The following is a 23983-nucleotide window of genomic DNA, read 5'->3' as shown; positions in this document are numbered from 1 at the left end:
TGCCGAACTGCTGGATAACAGACGTATCAGTGTATATAATTATACGTGTGCAACTGTGGGTTCGTGATACTATAGTATCAGAACAATAATGCAATTTAGGGGAATTGACTTTTGTAGCAGTCAGTATAGTTGGTAGATATATCAAGTGCCCAGTCATACATTTCATTAGTTTCGGATCATTTTCATCCATAACTCGCAGTTCTCTCCCTGATGCCCATGCAAATCCCAAATCTAAAATAGTCACGGACATCCAATTAGATAAAATCATATATGTGTTTCAATATTGTCTTTCCTCTCACCATTTCTTGAGTCGGCGTCTTAGAACACAAATCTGCACAAATCAAAAGACTACAGCTGTCGCAATACTATTCGTCTGGGATTTATTCCACTTAAAAAGGCAGCGAAAGGGCCTTTACTGTTACAAATTAGAATATCACAAACTCTTAAAGAAAATTTATGCGTCACTTAAAGTGGTGTCGAAATATCTGAAGCGATGTCTTTACGAAACGACACGAACTTGAATTGAATTCTGTGTTACTGCTAATTCAGCAGCGGAATACAGCCCATCAAAATAATCGTACATGTGCATGCCTATTGGATTTAGCAAGGCAAATAAATTTATTTAAGTATAGCCTATTCAGTCAGATTGCGCAAACTATACCAAGTGAATGATACTAAATTTAAGAATTTGAGAACTTTTAATTCCACCTTCCTTTCTTTTCAAAGCTTTTGTTTGTCTGAATGAAAGGCTCGGTCTGCGTCGGTAATGCACGCTGGTGGAACTGCAACTAAACTTAAATGCAGCGAAGGTAATTTTAAATAGGAGATGGGTGATTAAAATTCAAAGTCACATCATATTTATGATTCTGCATTTTATTGTTTGACGTTCTGGCTCGTCCTCTGCTGTTCATGGGGTGAATGACTGGACAGACTACTACATGATTGTGTCTTGAATTCAGTCGGATACTGACTGTCATTTGAGCCATACTCATCGTGATTCCAGAAACCCTGGACATGAAAGTGCGTACATTTGGATGAAAAAACCCAATTCATTCGAACCAAATGCATACTCCGGGGATCAAGTCCTTTAACAGCAACAACAAATATACATCAGAATAAATACAGCGATTTATTTAAATTTAAAGATTAATTTTCATCGATGGACCTGGCATGCGTATGTCCTTTTTCTGTCAGTAAACCTAAAGCGAGGCCAAGACCATACAGTTACTCCATCGTGGAGCTACAGTGCACATATGCAAGAGAAGAAGAACAATGACGAGAAAGTATATAGTTTTACAAGCACTTACAATCACTTCAAAAAATGCCTCATTAAGTTGCAATGCGCCTCCGGGACAGATATTCATACTCTCAGATTGTTACAATCCTTCGCTGGTGTGCTGGTTGTTTGCTCATTTTCAAGATCGTGGAGTAATTTAAGTTTTCGCCGCCTTGCTTCTGTGAAAGCCGGAAATCTATTTTTTCCCTGAGAGTTGACGTAGTGATGGACCATTTGAATTTCCTTCTTCGTTGAATGTTAGGGGAGTTCTCTAGTACCAAAATTGGCACTTGACCCTAATTTTTATTCCTGCTTTTGAAATAAAGAATTTCAAAAGCAATGGTTGAGCGACAGTTTAAATATTTCACTTCAAAGGGCCATACTGCCTTAACTCTCTGTTACAAAATCAACAACTTTTTAAGTTGAAAGCGACTAAATAGAAAGTTACGTATTTTTGTCAAGGAAGGAAGAATTACAATGTCGAGAAGCTGCGGTGTCCTATCGTTTAAGGGCAGTTGCTCATAATGCCCATGTTTACATAACATTAAATGCTACAGAGATTGTGTAGGTGTACAAATACATCACCTTTCTATATCATAATGTACAATTTCATTGATACAAATATAAATACATCGTGTAACTTCTATATCATAATGTACAATTTCATAAAATGAAACTTTGTAATACGGGGAAGAGCCCCGAAATGAAACTGGTTTTACCATAGATGTCGAAATAATATTGAAATCCAAGAAACATGCTTCGATTAATATTAAATACGGATAGAAAAATCTAAGTTTAAAGTAAGATCCTTGAGATTATCTGTATTGATCCTGCAAAATCAAAATATACATTACGTCGTATACTCCTTTTCTGACACCGAAAATATGTATTATTGCTCTGAAATTTCTGAAATGGTACAGCAATCTGTGCTTGATTCGGCAATAAAGGTAAGTACTACCAATTCTTACTCTAATTGTCCTTTTGAGAGAAAGTCTTTCAAAAACAGTGACTTCAAAGAGTAATAGTGGGAATAAGGTATCATCAATAATCCATGCTGTGACATTGACATATAAACCATAGGTAAATCATTCTCTAAAAAAGATTCGTCATAAAATAAGTTTGGTTTGTCAACGTCTTGTAACCACAAAAAAAAATTGGAAATAAGAAGATGTCTAAAAAATAAGGGTTACGTCATTAACTGCGACGACGGTAGATTAAAGAGAATACATGAACGGATTCCAAAGTGTAGAGCTGTGAAAACAAGTTGAGTTTTATTCTGAATTTCTTTTCAATTTTAAACAACTTGAAGTAAAATTAGGGTAATACCAAGTAAATTGTGTTTATAATGTTTTGCTGTGTTTTACAATTGTTGTGTTGTATTGTGTGATTGGTGTCAAAAACCACATGTAAATTTCTCTGTAGGAGATAATAAAGATTTCTGAATCCGAATCTGAATCTGCATCAGTTTGTGCTGTGATATTTGGCATATACAAACGCTTAAAAATTGAGTGTCGTAGCGTTTCTCATGACAGCTATCGTTTGTCGAATATTTAGCACTGCGATATTGGCAACTTTCCCTAACGAATCCCTAACTCCCTTACCCTTGGTCAGCAACCAAGTAGCTCGTTCAAAGTAAACTGAAAATACTGATTCCTGACAGTCACTACATGACACTACAGATTGTAGGTCGTCTCTAAGTCGGCCCCAGTTAGAAAAATACCAAAACAACAGAAAAACCACAAAAATGTGAACGACTTAGTTCAGCCCTTGGCCCAGTTGACGGTCTAACAGTTAGCCTACAGAGCATGATCGATGACTGACCGAGAGGAGGAGGATTCAAATGCATTGTAAGGGAGCCGTCAGTTATTACAGGGGGTGGGCCGGGGAAATCAGTGCACACCTGTACCGTGAAATGCGACCCTCCCCTATCCTCATGTCTAAAGTGTGACCCTCCCCTGTCCGACATTCTAAAACTTGACCCTCCCCAGACCACTGCAATATTCTTCTCAGGAATTTCTGAAAGGGTATCAGCTAATTTACATAACAATTTGTGTAATTGTTATGTAAATTGGGGACAGAAATTACATGGGGTAGGGCTGGCTTTTTTGGAGGAGGATCATAATTTATCATGCAAGCGTTTTTGAAGGGACATGGTATTTCATGCATTTGCGAGAGGGTCACCATGTTTTGGGCAACTATCAGTATAAGAAGGCAAGATGTGGCTGATATTATGCTTCACCCAAAAATTTCAAATCATAATACATGGGAGTTTTTCAGGCAAACTATTAACAATACCCCCCACAAAACAAGCTATATTTGTAGAATTATATATGTTTAATAATATATGTAAATGTACGTTGCTTGAAGTTGGAAGTAAAACGTGCATGCGTGTACAAGAAATTGGCTTTTTGGATTTCATCGAAAACGTTGATTCACCATACATGGTTGTCTATGAGATAACTATCAATACTTTTTTTCCAATACAAAACTAGCTAAATGTGTATTTATAGACATTTGATAATTCGTTTTAATATACTTGATTAGACTGGGGTGGTTACAAGTCAATGTGTGTGCAAGAAATTTGATTTTGGAATTTCACCGAAATGTTGATTCACTATGTAGTCTATGAGGAAACTATGAACAATTTTTTTCCAATATAAAACTAACAATATCTGTGCATTTATAGACGTTTGATAATTGCTATACACTTTGCCACCTGTCCCATTATGTTTTTGTCTCTTGTCTTTCATCAGTTTAACTGTTCAAGGTGATTAATGTAGGATACCACTGCATCTTCTTTGCTCGTGAAGCTTGTGGATAATGTGTATGCATTTAAAAGATTTGGCGTATTTCATCGGTTATTTCCTATTCAGGAAATATCACATGGACAATCAAAGGTTAGGCTGTAAAATCGGCCTCAGTCAAAAATGACCCTCCCCCAGGATAGGGTTATAAAAAGTGACCCTCCCCCATAAACAGTTTTCTAAAAAGTGACCCTCGCCCAATCCCCCGGCCCACCCCCATGTAATTACTGAAGGCTCCCTACACGCGGACCAAACTGTTTCTTCTCACAGTCTTGCGCCATTAGGGCGACCCTTGCCTGAATGTGAACCGAGCATGTATTTGATAAGCAAAAATGGAGTACAACGATTTTTAAATCGCACATCGCCAACGTAACAAAGGTAATCATATAATTGATCTACAGTATTCAATATATTATAGATAATACATTCGTGTAGACATCATCACAACAAAATAACAAGGCGTCCATCATGTCATGAATATAGATATTGTACTAATTTTCATAAAGAATTTTTGAAACTTCTGCGGGTATATCAAAATCAGTGCAGATATAATAGATGCTAGATAAAACGTATAAGGAAGTGTCTCCGAACGACTCAAAAGTAACCCCCTAGAATTTCTTTTGCGGTTACTCGATACGATATATCTTACAGTAAGTACATTGTCACCTGTGATAGTTTTAAAGGTAATTCTAAGGAAAGGTAAAAGAGCCCACTGCTGTCTAACCTTCGAACTGTTCGCCCTACGATATTTAACCGAATATCCTAGCGCGTTGTCTTAGTACGAACAAATTCGACCTTTCAAAAATTCACGACCTTGTGCATACAACGACAACCGCGTCTCCAAAGAAAGATTGATCGATAACACGCTTTGCTTTGTTAGGGTTTCTTCATCTTAAAGGTATACAGTCACATGTAATCTAAATATTCCCATATATGGTCAAAGGGGCGTTCCTTGGTATTCAAAATGCCCATGTGAGGGCGCTATTTTTAAAAAGCGGCCACCCGGTTAAAATCTGTGATTGGTTAGATATTCTCTTTCCATGGTAATTGTGGCAAAATTGGAACAGGTGACAGTATACCTTTAAAGAAAATTGAATAAAATCTTAGTTCTGAATAATTTTTGAGCTGAAGCTTATAATGATTAGCGTGCAAGGTACAATGTATAAAGCCGAGTGCAAGGACAAAAAAGCTAATCGCAAGCATTTCATGTATGTATTCAATACTCTAAATCACTATTTTTTTGTTTGTAAATGACATTATGCTAACTGAGTAACTGAGTTCCTTGTTAGCATTGCTCCAGTTCGCAGACTCTGGCCTCTGTCAGGCAGGATAGCACTCCACGAAAAGACCATGTTCAAGGTTCCCTGACACGGCTCAAAGATGATATGAGTGCTTTAATGTGTCACTGTTGGTACTATACATTATGATGCAATCCTCATTTGTATTGTTGACAAGGGCACGATTGCATTCATTTTCTCACAATCACAATATTTTTATGAGCACACGTGACCTCTAGTATTGTCCAATCAGTCGCTGCAATTTTTATTTTTGAGTGATGATATTATACTTCTTGATGCAGTTCAGTATGATGAAGTCAATAAATTCCATGACAGTTATCAGACTGGCTCCCAGAAAGAGTCCAAGAAATCCACCGATGTCACCTGTTCGAAGGGAAAGCATAAGTTAAGGCCATCAGCTTACTAGCCGGATTCTCTGCCCCATTTATCATTTACACACACATTTTCACAATTAACCGTCAAACCGTCGTTTTTTTTTAACAAGTTGTCCACACAGTTGTCCGAATATTAGTTAGCGAATCATACCTCCTGTAAAATCTTCAAAATTAGTTTACATTTACGTTATTAAAAATTGAGCGTTATCTTAATTTAGTGTCTTCTGAATTAAACTACTTTGCACGTGGATATAGTAAAGTGCAATTAGTATTTTAAGATTACTTACTCTGTAAGCTTGCAGACGTATAGGCCTGTACTTGTTGTATTTCTGTGAAACTCAGCTCTTCAAAATAAAACCACACATCAAGAAAATTTTTCCTACAAAAAACAGGAGTGAAATTTGAAACGGAAATTGTCAAGGAAATCCCCAGACATAACAAGATAATCATTGTGGCTTATGTTCCTTGCGTAACCGGCGTACATGCATCTTAATGAGTGCACGTTGATCTCCCTTGTTAAAATCGTCAGATCTGGATCTCACCTAAAATTTGCCGCACAGCTAATAAAAAACCCGACCCCCCAACTAAACCCCCGCAACACACACACACACACACACACACACACACACACACACACACACACACAGGCACTCCCACAGGTCCATTAGGCATTATTTGTAATGATTTTTCCTATTATTATCATAACAAATGATTATGAATATTAATAAATCATTAATATGAATGTTACAGAATATTAAAACTTCTTTTACATACAGTGTCATGTACTTTGTGTAAATACCGTCTGGAAACCCATTGTTGTGATAATTATGATGATGTATATACACTGTGTAGTAACTCTCGCCGTTGACTGAACCTGGGCAATGGTAACTCTCGCGTAGACTGAACCTAAGCAATGGTGACACTTGTATATTTTGGCATAGATTGTGAAACTATATAAGGGTTTCCAGAGGGTTGTTCACATAAGCAGATTACAATGTGTAAAATATGATTTTAAAATCGTAATCGTAATTTATTAATCATCGTAATTATCACAACAATGGGGTTTCCAGACACAATCATAATTTATTAATAATCATAATTATCACAACAATGGGGTTTATCACAACAATGGGGTTTCCAGACGGTATTTACAAAGGAGACGACATTGCTTGTAAAAAAATTTTGATATTCTGTAACATTCATATCAATAATTTATTAATATTCATAATCATTTGTTATGATAATTATAGGTAAATCATCACAAATAATGCCTAATCGACCTGTGGCACTCCATGACACCTTGGTACACATCCACGTCATTCAATTTTGTTCATTTTGCTAGTAACCATTAATTAATACCTGACATATGTCATAGCATCGGTAATGTTGTACTGCTCTTGAATCTGCTGCATGACGTATTCTGACGGCCAGTACGCTGCCGACACCTTTGTATCATAAACAGCTTGCTCACACGGAGTTGGGCAATCACAGTTCTGCCCAGTTGCTGTAATATTCTCTGAAAGTTTCAAGACACGAAAGAATAAATTGTTTCTCATTTCCCCGTAGTCCTAGTTTAGGTCATAGTGGAAACCACGCCGGTTAATGAAAGACAGTGTATTGGTTACGTGGAGGGACCGGGGTTATTCTTTGAGGCCATCGTCGGAATACATCTTATCTTTTGTATTAAACACTACTGTGACGTAGACATTATTGCATACTATGTAGAACCATGGCATGCAATAGATTCATCATAATATCCAATGTTGCTAGTTTTGATGGCGGGCATTTACTCAGTGAACAGTGAAATTAAGCGACGTTGAGGGCGTAGATACGGAGAATCTCGATTACCAACGGTTCTTTGCTTGGTTGCTTAATATTGCACCTGAGACCATTTCATCTCTGAAACTGAATCTTTAATACTTATATAACTAGTAATTGGTTAACCGATGAATAGAAATCTGTTGATTTTGATAATACTACATTTTTGCTATTTGCAATTTACAGAAAATGGTTATTAGGCCTATTATGAAAAGGATGTAATTTGTGTAAGTTGTGGCAATTTTAAACTCGGCAATAAGAGCATCAAAATTGTTGGCACAGTCAGTAACGTAGAGCTTAATCTTTATTCAGGCCTGTCGATGGAATATCATGTCAATCATACACATCAACAACGTCTTTCATTTCAATGTAATGTTACAACGGTTCACTAGGAAAATGGAAATTGCGTATCCCAGAGCTATAAATGTCATTAAGGTACATGCGCCTCGAAAGTGAAAGACTTAAACTTTTGCTCAAACTTTCCTTAAGGAATCTTTCAACCATTCTCTTTCAAAATCAAGAATAAAAATCGGGGGTCACCGTGCAAATTTTGGTACTATAAACAAATAGCCCAAGATTTACCGATATTTGATATTCAAAAAGGCCGCCATCCCTGTGTTAACTCTATGAAGAAAAATAAAAAATTTCGAATTTCGAAAACCTAAGCCTGTGAAAAGTTCTCTTACACCAAGAGCTTGAAAATGAACCCCAACAAGTGGCATATCAGAAGAGAGTTGTAAAAGTTTGAGAGTCCGAATGTCTGTCCCCGAGGTGCGTTCTACCAGAGTGCGCCTCTGCGAAAGATACTCCGGCTCTCAAATCTTTATGTTTTTCTGATCTATCACCCGTTTTAGCTCATTTTGAAGATCTTGGATGAAATCGAATATTTCGTTTTTTCCCGTGGAATTAACACAGGAATGGTGGCCATTTCGAAATATGGGTAAACTTATGGTAATTTGTTTCTACGGGACCAAAATTTGCACGGTGACCCCTAGCTGCAATAATTGTAGCCCTTGGTTGGTGTGGGGATTGGGCTTCTGTCGTGCGGCTCGCGCCTTGCCCCAACCAGGGCTCAATTTCTCCCTATACCTGCTAGTGTAAAAGCTGCAGTGCGGGTCTACACTGCATGGTCAAGGCACACACGGGGCCGCATTATTAGAGAATCTCGCCTTACCGTGTGCAAATTTCACTATAATCCTGCTTCCGGATAATGTTAGAGCCCTTGTAACTCCTATCGATGGTCAACTTTACTCCTAGCAGCTGAAAAATGACAGTTTAATGACTCAGGCGCGAAGTCAATTCGAACTGGACCGCCGTCGTTGAACTCTGTACCCAGCCGACTTGTACCATTACATTTTAGGGGTGGCCGACAGGTGTGAGGGACTAATGAAAACGGTGGCACCAGCAGTACAGTAGCGCGCTAGTGGCAGTATAGTTGTTGTTATTTTAACGCTATCTTTTCGGAGGATTGAAAAAGGTCATAGGACCGTTTGCTCCTTTCAATTACTGCTAGAATACCACTATCGCTGAGAAAGCAAAGAGAGACCAGTGACCATTGAAGAACTTGCCATCTTTATTTCCTAAGAAGTGAAAGAGATATTCACGCCATGCAAAGTCTGTCGTCTCGTCTTTGCCATTTTATACAGATGCTCTGACAACAAGAGGACACCGCAATATAATTATAAAATATCCAATCGATATTTACGGCTACTATACTATACGATATAGATCTCTAAGGCTATAAAATCTTCGATATATATCGGATACTTACCCGCCTAATTAACAAACTCTAGTATCATCTAGTAGCGAAGTTCGAGCCAGACTGGCGCTTGGCCAGAGCTGTTAAGTGGTGAAATGTCTGACAAATATTCGCGACTCTTTTTAATTTGAAGCTTATAATGGTACATTTTCCGACTGTTTCAAATGTGCTGAAATAGTTCCGATTCATAAGGGAGGCTCTAAGAGTGATGTTAACAACTATAGGCCTATCTCCCTTCTACCAGTTCTATCTAAAATACTAGAAAAACATGTTTATATTAGTTTTTACAGTTTTATGCATTTAATCTTTTTTGTCACAACTCACAATCATCAGACAACATCACTCTTGTCACATTGCTTTAGTCAAGTTAACTGACCAGGGTCTATACTTTTACAGAATATAGATGAAGATAATTGTTTTTAGATATACTTAAAGATTTTTTTCATCGTTGATCATAACATTTGCTGAGCGAACTTTCTGTGTACATGTTTTCTGATTTGTCACTGAAGTGGTTTCGATCAGACCTTACAGGAAGAAGTCAATGTTAGCTATTTAGGTGTACACGCTCATGTTTTGTCGATTGGTGCGGTGTATCTCAGGAGTCCATTTTTGGTCCACTTCTGTTTTTGATCATGTTATGTATGTCATTCCTCCCCACACTATTTCCCCCCCCCACACTCATCATGACATGAGTTTAATTAGTCTGGAACATTCTCAACTTTGTGTAAAAATGGGAAGCTTTAAATAGATACTACTACTACTGTGACTACTACTACTACTACTACTACTACTACGGTGCTTCAAATTTTATCAGATTTATTCAAAAACTGCTGAGGTCAATATCAAAGCATGTATGTAAAACATGCTGATTACAAGGAATTTGTTACAAAAAGAAAGATGTATCCATGAAAAAGCACAGATGTGAAAATGATTTAAAGAAATCCTCATACAACCCGGCCTACTTCATCATAAAGATGTATGTTGACAGACAAGAAAATGCCGAAATTTTAAATTGATAAACACTGCATTATTGAAGTAGTCATGAGCAAACGGATGGAGGAAGTCCATCTGATTAAAATCAGGTGTAGAGTACGGCGACGTCTTCTTATGCGTACGCGGTCACCTCTCGCTGTCGCCTCTCACTACGCGACAGCGAGAGAATACCGCGTACGCATAAGAAGACGTCGCCGTACTCTACATCTGATTTTAATCAGATTGGAGGAAGTCGTTGCTATATTAGGCTATTTCCATACTGAGTTCATCATGCACACTGTAAAGTTCACTATGATTCGAAGCGAGACTGCATAAATGTCATGTGAGAAAATTAACCTGGAATGTAATCCGCGTTTGTGTAATGAGTTAAGAAATGCTACGACCGTACAAAAACAGTAAAATACCTACGTGTTGTATACAAATAGCAAAGTATTTGGCAAAGCTGCACTATCGGCGATTTCCCAGACCCGGCGTGCCGTGGCACAAGGCTAGTCATTGTAGTATCGTCTAGAGTCCGGAAATCGCCGATAAATATTCTGTAAGTATAGGCGATTTCACAGACGCAGAGTGCTGAGTCCAGTGTCGATCGGCGATTTCACAGTAATCCCGAAATCGTCGATATGTCAAACTTTGATACTAGATGGAAAATATCCGATTTTAAAAAAAAATGTTCAAAGTCACGCCGTCATGTACAAGAATGCCGTTTTGGCATCCCACTTCACACATTGTGACCTTTTTAGTCGAACAGATTTTGCTTGGAACCACTCTTTCCACATTGAACAACAGCGGCATCTTGTTAATGTAGTTGTACCATGGAGGTGGATGGTTGAACTTAGTTGTGAAAGTTGAACTAGTTATGGAGTTTAACTTAGGCACACGCCTCTGAACAATGTGCATGGACACGAAGTTCTATTAAACTGCTTCAAATGACCCGCTCCCGTGTAGGATTTATTGAACTAGTACGAACTTATTTGAGAAAGTTGGGAAGATAGAGCACAGGATTTATTGAACTAATTAAAATGAGTAGTTGAACTTCGGCAAAAGTATCTCTCTTTATTCACCAAGAGTTATATATTGTCATGAAATTACCCACCCCTTTCAATCCCATAAGCTAGTCCTACGAGTATGGCAAGAGTGTCCGGCTTTGGCTCCGGAGGCATGCAGTGTAGGGCTCTTAGGGCTACCCGTAAGCATGCTCATTCAGCTCCCTCACACCTGTCGGCCACCCCTAAAATGTAATGGTACAAGTCGGCTGGGTACAGAGTTCAACGACGGCGGTCCAGTTCGAATTGACTTCGCGCCTGAGTCATTAAACTGTCATTTTTCAGCTGCAAGGAGTAAAGTTGACCATCGATAGGAGTTACAAGGGCTCTAACATTATCCGGAAGCAGGATTATAGTGAAATTTGCACACGGTAAGGCGAGATTCTCTAATAATGCGGCCCCGTGTGTGCCTTGACCATGCAGTGTAGACCCGCACTGCAGCTTTTACACTAGCAGGTATAGGGAGAAATTGTAGCCCTGGTTGGGGCAAGGCGCGAGCCGCACGACAGAAGCCCAATCCCCACACCAACCAAGGGCTACAATTATTGCAGCTAGGTGACCCTTGGCTTTGTTTTGAAATATATCGGTTAAATGACTTGTTTAGGAAAGTTTGAATCTTTTACTTTCGAGGCGTATACTACCTTAACATCAAAACTGCATAAACCTTAAATCTCGATTTGGTACGTCAAAGACAAAGTGTAACTCACTTAAAAGTGGTTCAACGCAAGTAAGCCACTCTTCTGGACCGCAAGATCTTGCTGTGCCTGTGGGAAGAAGGACCAAACATTTATATTCATCACTTAAAGCCACAAAAACCGATCTAAAATATCCTCAGTTTTCTAAGAGTTGTATTTGAATAAGACCCATTAACGACCGAGAAAGTGTATGACACCGTCATAAGTGTCAAAAGTGGTATGTAAAGTCAAAAGTTTTAAGATCATTTTAGATTTCCCTCCATTTTCAAAAGCTAATTACGTGACAGAAAAAATAAAGGTTACGACAACAAAATGTCGGCCATCTTGAGTTGTGCATTCAAGTAAATGACATCATGCTTGTTTCTTGAATGATCACGATGTGTATGTTCACGAAATACTGCATTTTCTGTACTTTTCCTTAGGGGCGCCATTTTACGAGTGCGGCACCCGTTTATCATTTAACCTGTTAAAACGTGTAGGCATGGTCCAAGCAAGCAGTGATACTTCTATACACGTCCTTCAGTTAGCACATTTCCACGAACCAACTTTGGTTTGAAAATAAAATCATGAAAATAATGCATAAAATTGGCAGCTATTGTGGCTTTAATCATTTGCCAATGATAGAGATTCAGGCGTATTCATATTGTACACAGCGGACCACCACAACCTGGTTTAATTTTTACGTTCGTTGTAAGTCGGGGGTGAGGTGTACCTTCGACATTTCGAACTACAAAGAAGAAACTTTACAACATTTGGTAAAATAGGGGGTCAAACGTCTACATAATGGTGCAAATAAGCTTATGGCTCCATAAATTTACATTTCTTACAAATTAAAATGATGGATGTAAGCTTAAATCGTCCGAGAGGTAAGTGTTAAAAAGTTTACATTGAGATTCCCTTGTCAAAAGTCAACATGAGGTGCATATGTACATAGCTTCTAATGGCTGTGCCGTCCTCTCCATCTGGGTGTTTTCCTCGCATTTCCCTTCAAACCATAGACCCTCGAGAAAAACGAGGGTCTGTTCAAACCAACGAAGTCTATTGTTCATAAATGGTAAAAGGACGCTGTGCTCATAAAGACATGCCGTTCAAAACAATCGATGTATAACATATATTGTGCCTAGGTAAAAACCGATAAATTACAGCCAATCCTTGGCAAGATTTGTAGAAGTCAATAAGGAGACGACTCACCCGGTAAAGTGTATTTCCGACATCCGCACCTCTCCACCACTTCATCTGTAATGCACTCCATCATACATAGAGGGCGGGTGTATTTCTGATAATATTTCAGTGGCCTCGATGAACAATTTGAAGGGTACGGGTACGGCTTACTTTCTGTCTACGAAATGAAAAGAAATTGATCGTGAGGTTTACATTCTACCGCTGTTTCACTTTGATATGCTAGAGGGTTACCGGGCACCTGTTGCTGTAACCTATGGGGTTCCAGTTATAATACGCAATGGTATTATTGACTATTGGACAATATGCACGTATACAAGGGCACAGTTTCCAATATGCATGCAAATTTAGATTTTCATCATTCTTTTATACCTACAGCCCCCTAGTGGATGAAAGGTACTCCCAATACTTTCATAAGGGCTGTGCGACCCAAGTTTAAAACAGCAACTTACGTATGCTATAATAATTGGCCTATCATTAGGAATTTCTTGTCAAAAACGTGGGGTACATTTGTTTTCATAGTTTTACTTGGGCCAAAAATTCAACTTAACTTAGAGTTCACAAAGTGATGCTTGCTATATTTAATTTCAAAAGCCGGCTAATTTTTGATATTTGTTCGACTATTTCTTAACTTTGCACGGTGACCCCTGATTTTTATTCCGAGCGTTGTTCAAAGCTTCAGGAAAAATACGTCTTCATATTTCGAGAGGCAAGCCATCTTCAATGATTTGTCGCGTTACCAGGAGCTCATACATTTGCATCATGTTCGATACGCGTGTGTCTATATATGGTACTTAACTTGTACCTAGTGGGAACATCGGAGGCAAGTTCTTATTAAAAAGTTAAAGTAAGATGGGCCTCGGGTATAGATATTCAGACTCTCAAACTTTTACAAATAGTTTGTGATCTACCACTTGCTCATTTTAAAGCTCTATGTGTAATAAAATTTGACATCGTTTTCGTTTTTTGAAAATCGGAGATTTTCGATATGGACGGCAACCATTTTGAATTTCAAATACCTGTTAATCTTGAATAATTTGTTTCTCTTATGCCAAAATTTGCACGGTGACCCCTGAATTTTATTCTTGGTTTTAAAAGAAAATGGCTGAAAGATTCCTTGGGGAAAGTTCGAGCAAAAGTTTAGGTCTTTTACTATCAAGACGCATACTACCTCAAGTGCATTGTACCTACCTTTGTGTGACTCATCGCAACAAGCGTCTCGTAGCCGGGCGAAATTGCAAAACCCAGCAACTTCACCAGCGGACTTTGACCCTGTGGATGAGCCATGACCTAAGGACACATAAGAAGAAAGTAAAAAAAATAGAAAACTGTTGAAGACGCTCCTTCTTTCTTGATATAAAAGCTAAGAATGTGCAATGTTCGCTGCATGCAGGTTATTTGATGTCTACACATCTCAGTTAATCGATAATGATCACATTTCAGGAGGCATCATGGGCCAGTGGCTAGAAGCAGTGGACGCACGATCACTGGACGGTGAGTTCGAGCCCCGGCATGGCCATGGTGTGTCCTTGAGCACGGTACTTTATTCCTCTTTACTTCTCCCCACCCAGGTACCTGGTAGGACAGTGGTTGTAATGTGTGCGTTTGGCTCTGTTGCGCTTATTGGCTGCACACGTGAGTTGTCGTTTGCTTTCCAGGAGTTGAGTGGTATCATATTAGGTCCAGTGACAAGGGGTAATTGTAAAGCGCCTTGAGCACATGTACGTGTGGATATGTCGCTATATAAGAACCCATTATTATTTGCTGGTAATCTTTTTCAAAATTATTTTTAAACATGGTATGGTTAGCTATTATCAGCGATATCACTATGCATCAACATCTGTGATCATGATGTTATTTGAGGTTGTTACTGAGGAGAAAGGATAAATAATTACTCAACAAAATATTTCAAACTAGACTTGGAATAATTGAACAGAAATTACTAAAAAAGAGCAACATTACACAAGAGAAATTGATATTTCAGGGGAAAATGGCTTGAACAATGACAACGGGGTTATCCATGTGAAATCGTAAATCTGCCTGATATTACAGAAACGTTGGAAACTTGTGTTGGCTACTTAGAATACCTTTCAAAAAGAGAAGAGAAGAGTCATTTTTGTATAGTGAGTCTAAAAAATGATACATGTAAGTCAATTTAAAACAGCAAAATGTTGTAGCACACGTATAGCGAGTAAAATCGATTGCTATCATACGATATATAGTTTCCGGTCGCTAGTGATTATCGGTTCAATTAAAATTTCTTGTCCGACATCTTCACGGTCATGTAGTATGCTATTAAACTTCTTTCACGCCTGTTGATTGAGATACACAGTATTCAGCTTGTTAACTCAGCCTCTACATGTGTAGACTGTATTGTTATCAGTGAATTATCATCCGGACAATGATTCAAACGTAAACGACAACATTGCATTTTACACGCATAGTTGACAAGAAGGTGTTTCAACATGTTTCGGGGAGTACAAAAAGAAGCTGTCGATAAATTAAACAAACAGAGGGAAATCATCAAACTTTCTAAAAGGGGTCGGTTGAAATCTGATTTAAAAATAAAACACCTGATGAAAAAGGAAAATTATGTTAGCGAGCCCATTTTTCTATACCACTTAAAGAGTTTTGATATTTCACTTGGCTTCCCAAATTAATGAACTTGAGGTAATTTTTTTATATAATAATGCTGTTGACATCATACTGTTATCTGCACCGCTATACAGACATTAAAGGGAAACCGTCGTCGGAACTGCGCCTGTGCGAGTTTCTTGTTTACAAACAATGTAGTTTGTGCACGATATCTTGATGCACCTCATCATCATAGCTGCAACATTAAAATTATACGATGTAGATTATGACAGACATGTTTTAACTTTCATCAATCACCACCGTACCTTGGGTACAGTGTTTACATTGGTCGTATGGGTCCCATACGACCTTTCAGCGCAGTTCCGACGGCTGTGTCCCTTAAGAGTGCCGCTCAAAGTTATAAATATCTTCGACGCTTAAGGCGATACACTGCGGATTATTGGAGGAAATATCTCCCCAGGTGTGTCCACTCACCCTGAAACCGGCACCTGTGTTTTCATTACTTGTATATTCCTCCTGTTCAACGTTGAGCCTCAGGAAGAGACCGCTCGATGTACCAGACTGCTGGACCTTCCTGGGAGGGACAATGTCATTGAAAGTGTAACAAACTCCGAAGTCCGTCATACTTTGAGTGAAGTCTTCGGGTCCACATATTTCTGACCCTTTCCAGTTACAATGTATAAGCATTTGTTCTAACTGATGCGCCGAATGGATGGCTGCTTCAGTCATATTGTAATTCCGGCTTTCGTTGAACTCCCCATCCCAATCGATGCCTGACACATTCACCGGGCCGTAAATGGGAAAGGCTAACTTCAAAAACTCCTCGCCGCTCTCGTTGACGACGGATTTTCTGAACTGGTTGTAGTTGCAAATTGTTACGGCGGGAAAGTCCAAGTCACTGACGTAGTTTATTTTTATCACGGTGGACACTTCGCGTTTTTGGAACTCCATGAACGCATTCACCATGGATGCAGTGAAAATCGCCACCATGACCGCCACCACCAAAGCCCATACAGTTCTAGATGGCAAAAAAGAGAGAATGTTTCATTGAGACGAAATGTTTGATGAGATGATAAGATGTTATTATCGACTACTATTTCAAAAAGGGAGAATGTTTGATGGGATGATAAGATCTTATTATCGACTACTATTTCAGGATCCAAGCTCTGTGTTGCACCTACTTGCGACTACAGATTGTCTAAAAATTAATGATTCTTAATGTGTATCAAAAAGTGGATCATGATACTTAAAGGTACACTGTCACCTGTTCCAATTTTGTCACAGTTACCATTGAAAGAGCAAATCTAACCAATCACAGATTTTAAGCGGGTGGCCGCTTTTTAAAAACAGCACCCTCACATGAGCATTTTGAATATCAAGGAACGCCCCTTGACCATATATGGGCATATTACAGGTGACTGTATACCTTTAAGCTACACTTAACGGCTTGTATGGCAACCTACTCGGTCACATCTTCGCCAGGCCAGTCTCCCTATATGTGTAATTTGCAGTGGTACATTCACGTGCAATTTGTCAAGACACTCTCAAGGCCAACAGGGCGCGTGAACGCCAACATCAACACAACGGAAAAGATTTGGCGGAGATATTCGTCGAGGGGAACTTTATGTTTTGAAATGTACGGTACTGTGACGCTGTATTTTGAAGGGAAATCTTTGCTCAAGCTACAACCAATCAAAGAGTGTTTGTAGGAAAGTTAGTGACTGAGATTAAAAAGATATGAACTGAATATGCTCACGTGTTTTACAACAGGTTCATTAATAGTAGTACGCTTCACAGAACAATAAGATTTATGTTATCACTAAATGAAGCAGGTTTTATCAACATCGCACAGTACTCTCAGATTTTAATCACTAATCACAAAACTTTATTTAATATGCAAATGAGCTGTTAATTAACTTGACACTGCTCAATGCTTCATGGGACAATTAGATATCCATCAGATCAACATTTGTAGCACGTTTTATTTAATTTAATGCAGTAATTTTAGAGTAAATCACAACCGGTAATTACAAAATTCATTAATATGCAAATAATCCCTATATTAACTTGACACTGTTCAATGATCAGAGCACAATTAAATATTTATCAAATCAATATCTGTAGCACGTTTCACAAAATTGGTGCCGTAATTTCAGAGTATATACCTAATTACCTAATAATTACAAAGTTTATTAAATATGCAAATGAACCCTTAATTAACTTTACACTACTAAATGCTTTACAACACATTAGATATCTGTCAGATCAGTATATGCAGCAGTTTTCATCACATTTGATGCAGTTATTTCGGAGTTATATGACTACTTATAAAACTTCATGAAATATGCAAATGAGCTAATTATTAACTTGACACTGTTCAATACTTCTCAGTACAATTGGATATTTATCAGATCAACATCTGTAGCAAGTTTCATCAAATTTAACGCTGTAATTTTGGAGTGATATCACTAATTACAAAGTTCATTAAATATGCAAATAAACCCTTAATTAACTTCACACAAGTAAATGCTCTACACCACAATTAGATATCTGTTGGATCAGTATCTGCAGCAGATTTCATCACATTTGGTGAAGTTATATCGAAGTTATATGACTAATTACAAAACTTCATAAAATATGCAAATGACCTATTTATTAACTTGACACTGTCCAATGCTTCTAAGTGTAATTAGATATATATCAGATCAATATTTGTTGCAAGTATCATCAAGTTTGGTGCAGGAATTTCAGAGTTATCTCACTAATTACAAAACTTCATAAAATATGCAAATGACCTATTTGTTAACTTGACACTGCCAAATGCTTCTCAGTACAATTAGATATTTATCAAAACAATATCTGTACCCAATTTTAAAGATTTGGGTGCCGTAATTTCAGAGTTATATACCTAATTACAAAGTTCATTAAATATGCAAATGAACCCTTAATTAATTTCACACTTCTGAATGCTTTACACTACAGTTAGATATCAGTCGGATCAGTATCTGCAGCAGATTTCATCACATTTGGTGAAGCTATATCGAAGTTATATGACTAATTACAAAACTTCATAAAATATGCAAATGACCTATTTATTAACTTGACACTGTCCAATGCTTCTAAATGTAATTAGATATATATCAGATCAATATTTGTTGCAAGTATCATCAAGTTTGGTGCAGGAATTTCAGAGTTATGTCACTAATAACAAAAGTTCATTAAATATGCAAATGAGAAGGCAATTGACATGACACTCACAGTATCATCATAATGTTCTGAGATTGTCATCTGTGAAAAGTTTCATGAAATTTTGTGCAGTATTTCTTGATATATGTCTACACTGTCATTACCGTCTCCATAGGAAACCATTGTACGGAAAAAAATGATATTGCATAACTTCATTAATATGCAAGCCACACTAACCAAAATCTAATCAGTTCTTGCAAGTAGCATATGGTACCTGTGTACCCAATCTGACTTGAATCCGTTCAGGCGTTTTTGAGTTATCGTGTAAACAGACAGACAGACAGACAGACACACACACACACACACACTAACACACACACACACACACACACACGGACAGACAGACAGACATCGCTATGACAATAGCCCACGTGTTTACACACGTGAGCTAAAAAGGAAAGGACACTAGAAAGGACTAGAGCATTGCAAATCATCTCCGACTCAACGTAGACCACATCAATCTTTGTGCTTAACGAATGACTGCATTCATTTGCCGCCCGCCGCGGTAGTATTCTGTCAGAACAATCAGTGACGTCATAATGATGTCATTTTCGTAAATTTTGCTGGCAAACTACAACCCTTCGTTTTCCCGTTATTACGGGACTTTTCAAAAACCTCCCACAAGAGTAATATTCTTTCAAACACATTTATTGACGTCAAGCGTACGTTAAATTTATGTACAGTGAAATCAATTTCTAAGAGTAATGGCGGGAGGAATGCCCCTATCTGCATGTTGATGGAAGCTGAGTTTATAAGAGAAATTAAAGCATCGATGAATAATTTATTACTTTCGGTTCTTATATGCAAGCTGTTCGACGTGCCATCTCATCTATAACGACAGCGCGCCGTGTTCATTCTCATAACGGGCTTTCACGATAGCTTCTACAGTGAAATGAAGTGCCATAAAGAATGTTTCGAAATAAAACGGGCTTCTCTGTGACGGGGACAATAAATTTACTACATATCAATATTCTCACTTCGATTCCGAATATGTTGCTCTTCACAACCGAGTCTCTGAACCTATATTTCTGATACCGCTATTTGGACGGGAAAGAGTTCTCTTGACATGTAGGGACTTGACCGTGATCAATTTGCTTGAAAATGGCCTCACATTTTTAGTTTTCCAGTTGTAATTGGTCGTGAAAAGGACATCTCTTTGATGTCACCCCAGGCGGCAATAGCAATCGGCTCTCGCTGTCGTTAGCAAAAGATTTACGTCATCGCGTTTAGTGTTTCAACAATAATTGTTCCTACATTTCCTAGGTAAGTTGATATGCATATACTGTACGACAGCAAAAATCGTGATATTTTCTTATCAATGTAAACTCTACATTTATGCCGAATGAAACTACTCTTTTACTGTATTTTGTACTTTTTTACAGAAAAAAAGAAAAAAAGAATAGCTATACTTTGCCCACATTTATTAATGTTCAGACGTGACTAGAACGTAATGATGACGCGATCTGTGGTGCATACATCGCCGTCAACAATTTTATTTGAAAGCAAATTTAAGGAAGCTTAGTGTACGCCAACAGTGGCATGTTTTAGCTTACTGCATGCAGATGACACATGCAAATTTAAAGCTTACTTGCATATTTTAATGCTATTCCAAATGGGAATTTCAACAATTATGTAACTATTCCATATATGCCGCAAAATACCAATCTTTTAATCAAGTACGCTGTATTGTCACAGTTAAGGTGATGCGGATAGACACTCACTGTGATAGTAGGTGTCTACAATGCTTTTTATTACAGCTTAAGACAGAAAAAAGTAACAAAAGTGTTCAGAATAGTCATTATTCGGCATTAATATTTTGCCTTATTTTTATTTCACTCGAGAAGTTGTTCATTGTATTCTGCCGTCTTGTTTATCATGGATTGTCTTGTTTTGAAATGCTATCTAAAACCGGGTCTGTCATGGAGGTGACTCAATTCTCTACTGAAGTGAAGACTTTCATAATATCTTACATAAAGGTTTCATACATCTATAGCGATCGCTGACACCATATTGACAAAGCATTAAATGTTGCATTATTAATGACAACATCAGTATTCGAACTAGAAGTCAATTTGCATATAATCCAGACATGTATCTACAGAGACACCAGTTGTTCTTTATATGCTGCGAACGTTTTTTGATAGGTAACATAACGAACGATAATGACAATAGCGTTCGCCAGTCAGATCACCTGAAGAGATGTAATGGTATTTATCTTCATAAATCCCCTAATCTCTTGTTCATATTCATTTCTATGATTGTGATCACGCCTATGGGTTTAAAAACCGTGTGCTTCAACAATACCGTTTTCTCTTTCTCTGCCTATCACTGGCTTTCTATCCATTCCTTCGCTCTGAGCTTGTAACAAGATACAACCAGTCACAGGATAAGCTATGTGGTGTATGCGGTGTATGCTCACACATGAGCTCTATGTAGTTGCGGTGGACTTATTTTTGTATTGCGGATCTCCCACGGCATGCACCTTAGCCATTGTCCGGGGACTTTTCCGTAGCGCAAATCTGGGCGCGTTAGGAAAAAAAGTTTGTTTCTCATCCTCGCGCGCGTCAATTCAGACCCGTCGCGTCAACCCTTTTTCTGCTCATGAAGAAATAAAAACAGAACTGTAAACAAAATAACTGACACTAACATTTCATTCAGAACTGTACACATTCCATTCAGAACTGTACACATTCCATTCAGAACTAACTGTACACATATGTTACTGTATATAAACTGTCAAAACTGTGCACTGCTGAACTAAAAGTCAAACCACAGAACTGTTGCTGTACAAAAACACCAAAGCAACACTGCTGTGCATTTATCTCTGCGTGCATTGTTGTTTTCATGTTTTTTTACGCGTTCTTGCTGATTGAAGAATAAAAAAGTGAGAAGAAAAAAAACCGCGTTACCGGATCATTTTCGCAATATGTCTAGGATGAGAAACAAACTTTTTATTTTTCTTGGCCTTGGAGAGTATCCATGAGATGAAGCGAGAAGAAACGCGATTAGAAGACAAGAACGTGACTTTATGCAGACTAAATACATCATAACATATACCAGGTTTACGGAGGAAGGCAAAATATGCTATACAATGGAAATCGCGTCAAGACAAACTCTGACACCTCAGTTTCATCAAGGATAGATATTATTTTTACCGATGAGCGAGAACATTCTTGTTTAGTAATGAAAAATATAAACTGCTCAAGGAACACAAACAACTGAAAGATTACGTATTCGTTTATCAAAAAAAATAAAGGACAGCGAACGTTCTACACATTTAGGCTATGAATGACGGGTAACTTTACTAGAAGGTAAGCATGATCCCCTGATCCATTACTCCGGACCCTGTCTGACTTTCCTTGAACGCGTAAAAAACGTTAAAATTGTTGATATTAATAATTTGGATCTGACGATTTCAATGACCATTATTGACTCCGAATCTCGCTCTAGTTCGGTACCGAAATTGCCATCATCACGTTCGAAGATTCGCATCTGATATTTTACATCAACGCTAGCAACTGAGAGAAATATTGTAATTTGAAAATATATGAGGATATGTATTAGAAAAACAAGCATCAAACACGGTTTAGATTGTATGGATTATGCTTGTACAGTATACCTGTCAATGTCAACCCAGTCGTATTTATTCTGAGCTACGCAATTTCAAGATAAAAATAGTTGCACTCACTTTGTCATGTGTTAACGAAGCACAGCTTTGTACGAGGTTAACCTTGGACGAAAAATTACCACTTGCAGTATATTGAATTTCCAGGGTGGTCGAGCTAGTGCCATTTTGTCTGACTAGCAGCTCATTCAGTAATTTTGCAATAACTTACCTTCTGAAAGCTCCGTACTTCGAATTGACAGCGTATTTCAAACCGTGGAGGGTTGTGTCGTTCGCATATTCGTCGATTCTCGCCCTCAACATCGAAAGAGTAAGGTCTCTCTTAACTTTCAGATCTTTTTTAAACTTTTCGCACTTTCGCTCCACAACGTGAGTTTCTGCACCGGCTCGTTTACCATGATTTCCCGAAACTGTGAAAACATCTCTCTTTGGATGAAGACCATTTTCCTGAACATAGCCAGGAAGAGAGGACCATGGGTCTGTGTTGAATTCCCCCATTTCCTCAACTCGGCGAAGGAGTCGCGATCGGTATCTGTGACCGTGAACGAGATAATCGAAATTGAACAGACTATGGGGACTGAAAAAGAAACGCGGTAAACAGGCGAGGTTGCTTTAATTTGCCATTCGGAAAACGAAACCGCTGTTTTCTGATTGGCCGTTGTCAAGGTTTTAGGCAATGATGTTCTGGTAATGCGCATGCGTAATTACTCACGGAGAAAGGTGATTTGGAGCACGGATGTCAGAGTTACAAAAGCAAAAACAACATAATTTACAGTATTCTACCCTAATTCGCGCAAACATTAATAATGTACTTTCTTCGTTGCTTTGAAGTGTAACAGACTATTGCGAACGGCCTATTTCATTGTTAATGGAGACAGATAACAGGAATGTTTGCTACCCGCACCGCCTGATACATTCCTAATCGTGATAGGGTAGTCGCCGTCAAATACAAATTTCTAAGCTTGAACACAACTACCTTGACTGTATTTTTGTCAACTCGATTATAAATGTTTGAGATAGGTACCTACACGTATGCTTATTTACTCGTCACAACACGATGAAAATGAAAATTTGAAACAGAAGATGTTTTTGGATATCATCATGATATGCGAGTCTCAGTTTAACTTTCCTTCCATCGTCCTTGTTCCAAAAAGGTGATGACAGAAAGGGTCGAGCGAGGCAGGTGACCATGTTACCGTCTATTGCTCTCCACAAATGATGACAAGTAATGTGGGTAAATCGGATCAATACGGTTGTCGGTCAAATGTAACGTAACAT

The 23983-nt window shown here is 38.2% G+C and overlaps 1 protein-coding gene across 1 annotated transcript; it reads right to left on the bottom strand.

The window, feature by feature from the left end:
- Positions 1-462: 462 nt before the first annotated feature.
- On the bottom strand, positions 463-23273 carry LOC139131469 (acid-sensing ion channel 4-B-like). Its single transcript, XM_070697522.1, has 8 exons — positions 22917-23273; positions 16309-16852; positions 14431-14529; positions 13252-13399; positions 12073-12129; positions 7112-7268; positions 6040-6131; positions 463-5741 (listed from the first exon to the last, which is right to left on the bottom strand). Exons 1-8 carry the CDS (start codon positions 23201-23203, stop codon positions 5623-5625), a joined length of 1503 nt encoding a protein of 500 aa, XP_070553623.1. The 5' UTR covers positions 23204-23273; the 3' UTR covers positions 463-5622.
- Positions 23274-23983: the final 710 nt, after the last annotated feature.

The sequence above is a fragment of the Ptychodera flava genome, chromosome 4 (genome assembly GCF_041260155.1).
Source record: "Ptychodera flava strain L36383 chromosome 4, AS_Pfla_20210202, whole genome shotgun sequence".
In the NCBI taxonomy this organism is placed as follows: Eukaryota; Metazoa; Hemichordata; class Enteropneusta; family Ptychoderidae; genus Ptychodera; species Ptychodera flava.
This window is presented reverse-complemented; position numbering and strand designations above follow the sequence as displayed.

Coding starts and splice junctions, on each gene's coding strand:
- LOC139131469 (XM_070697522.1), bottom strand. CDS start 23,203: ATGGGGGAATTCAACACAGACCCATGGTCCTCTCTTCCTGGCTATGTT. Junction 14,530..16,308: donor ACACAGGTGCCGGTTTCAGG/GTGAGTGGACAC, acceptor ATGTGTCCTTAG/GTCATGGCTCATCCACAGGG. Junction 5,742..6,039: donor TACGTCTGCAAGCTTACAGA/GTAAGTAATCTT, acceptor CCCTTCGAACAG/GTGACATCGGTGGATTTCTT.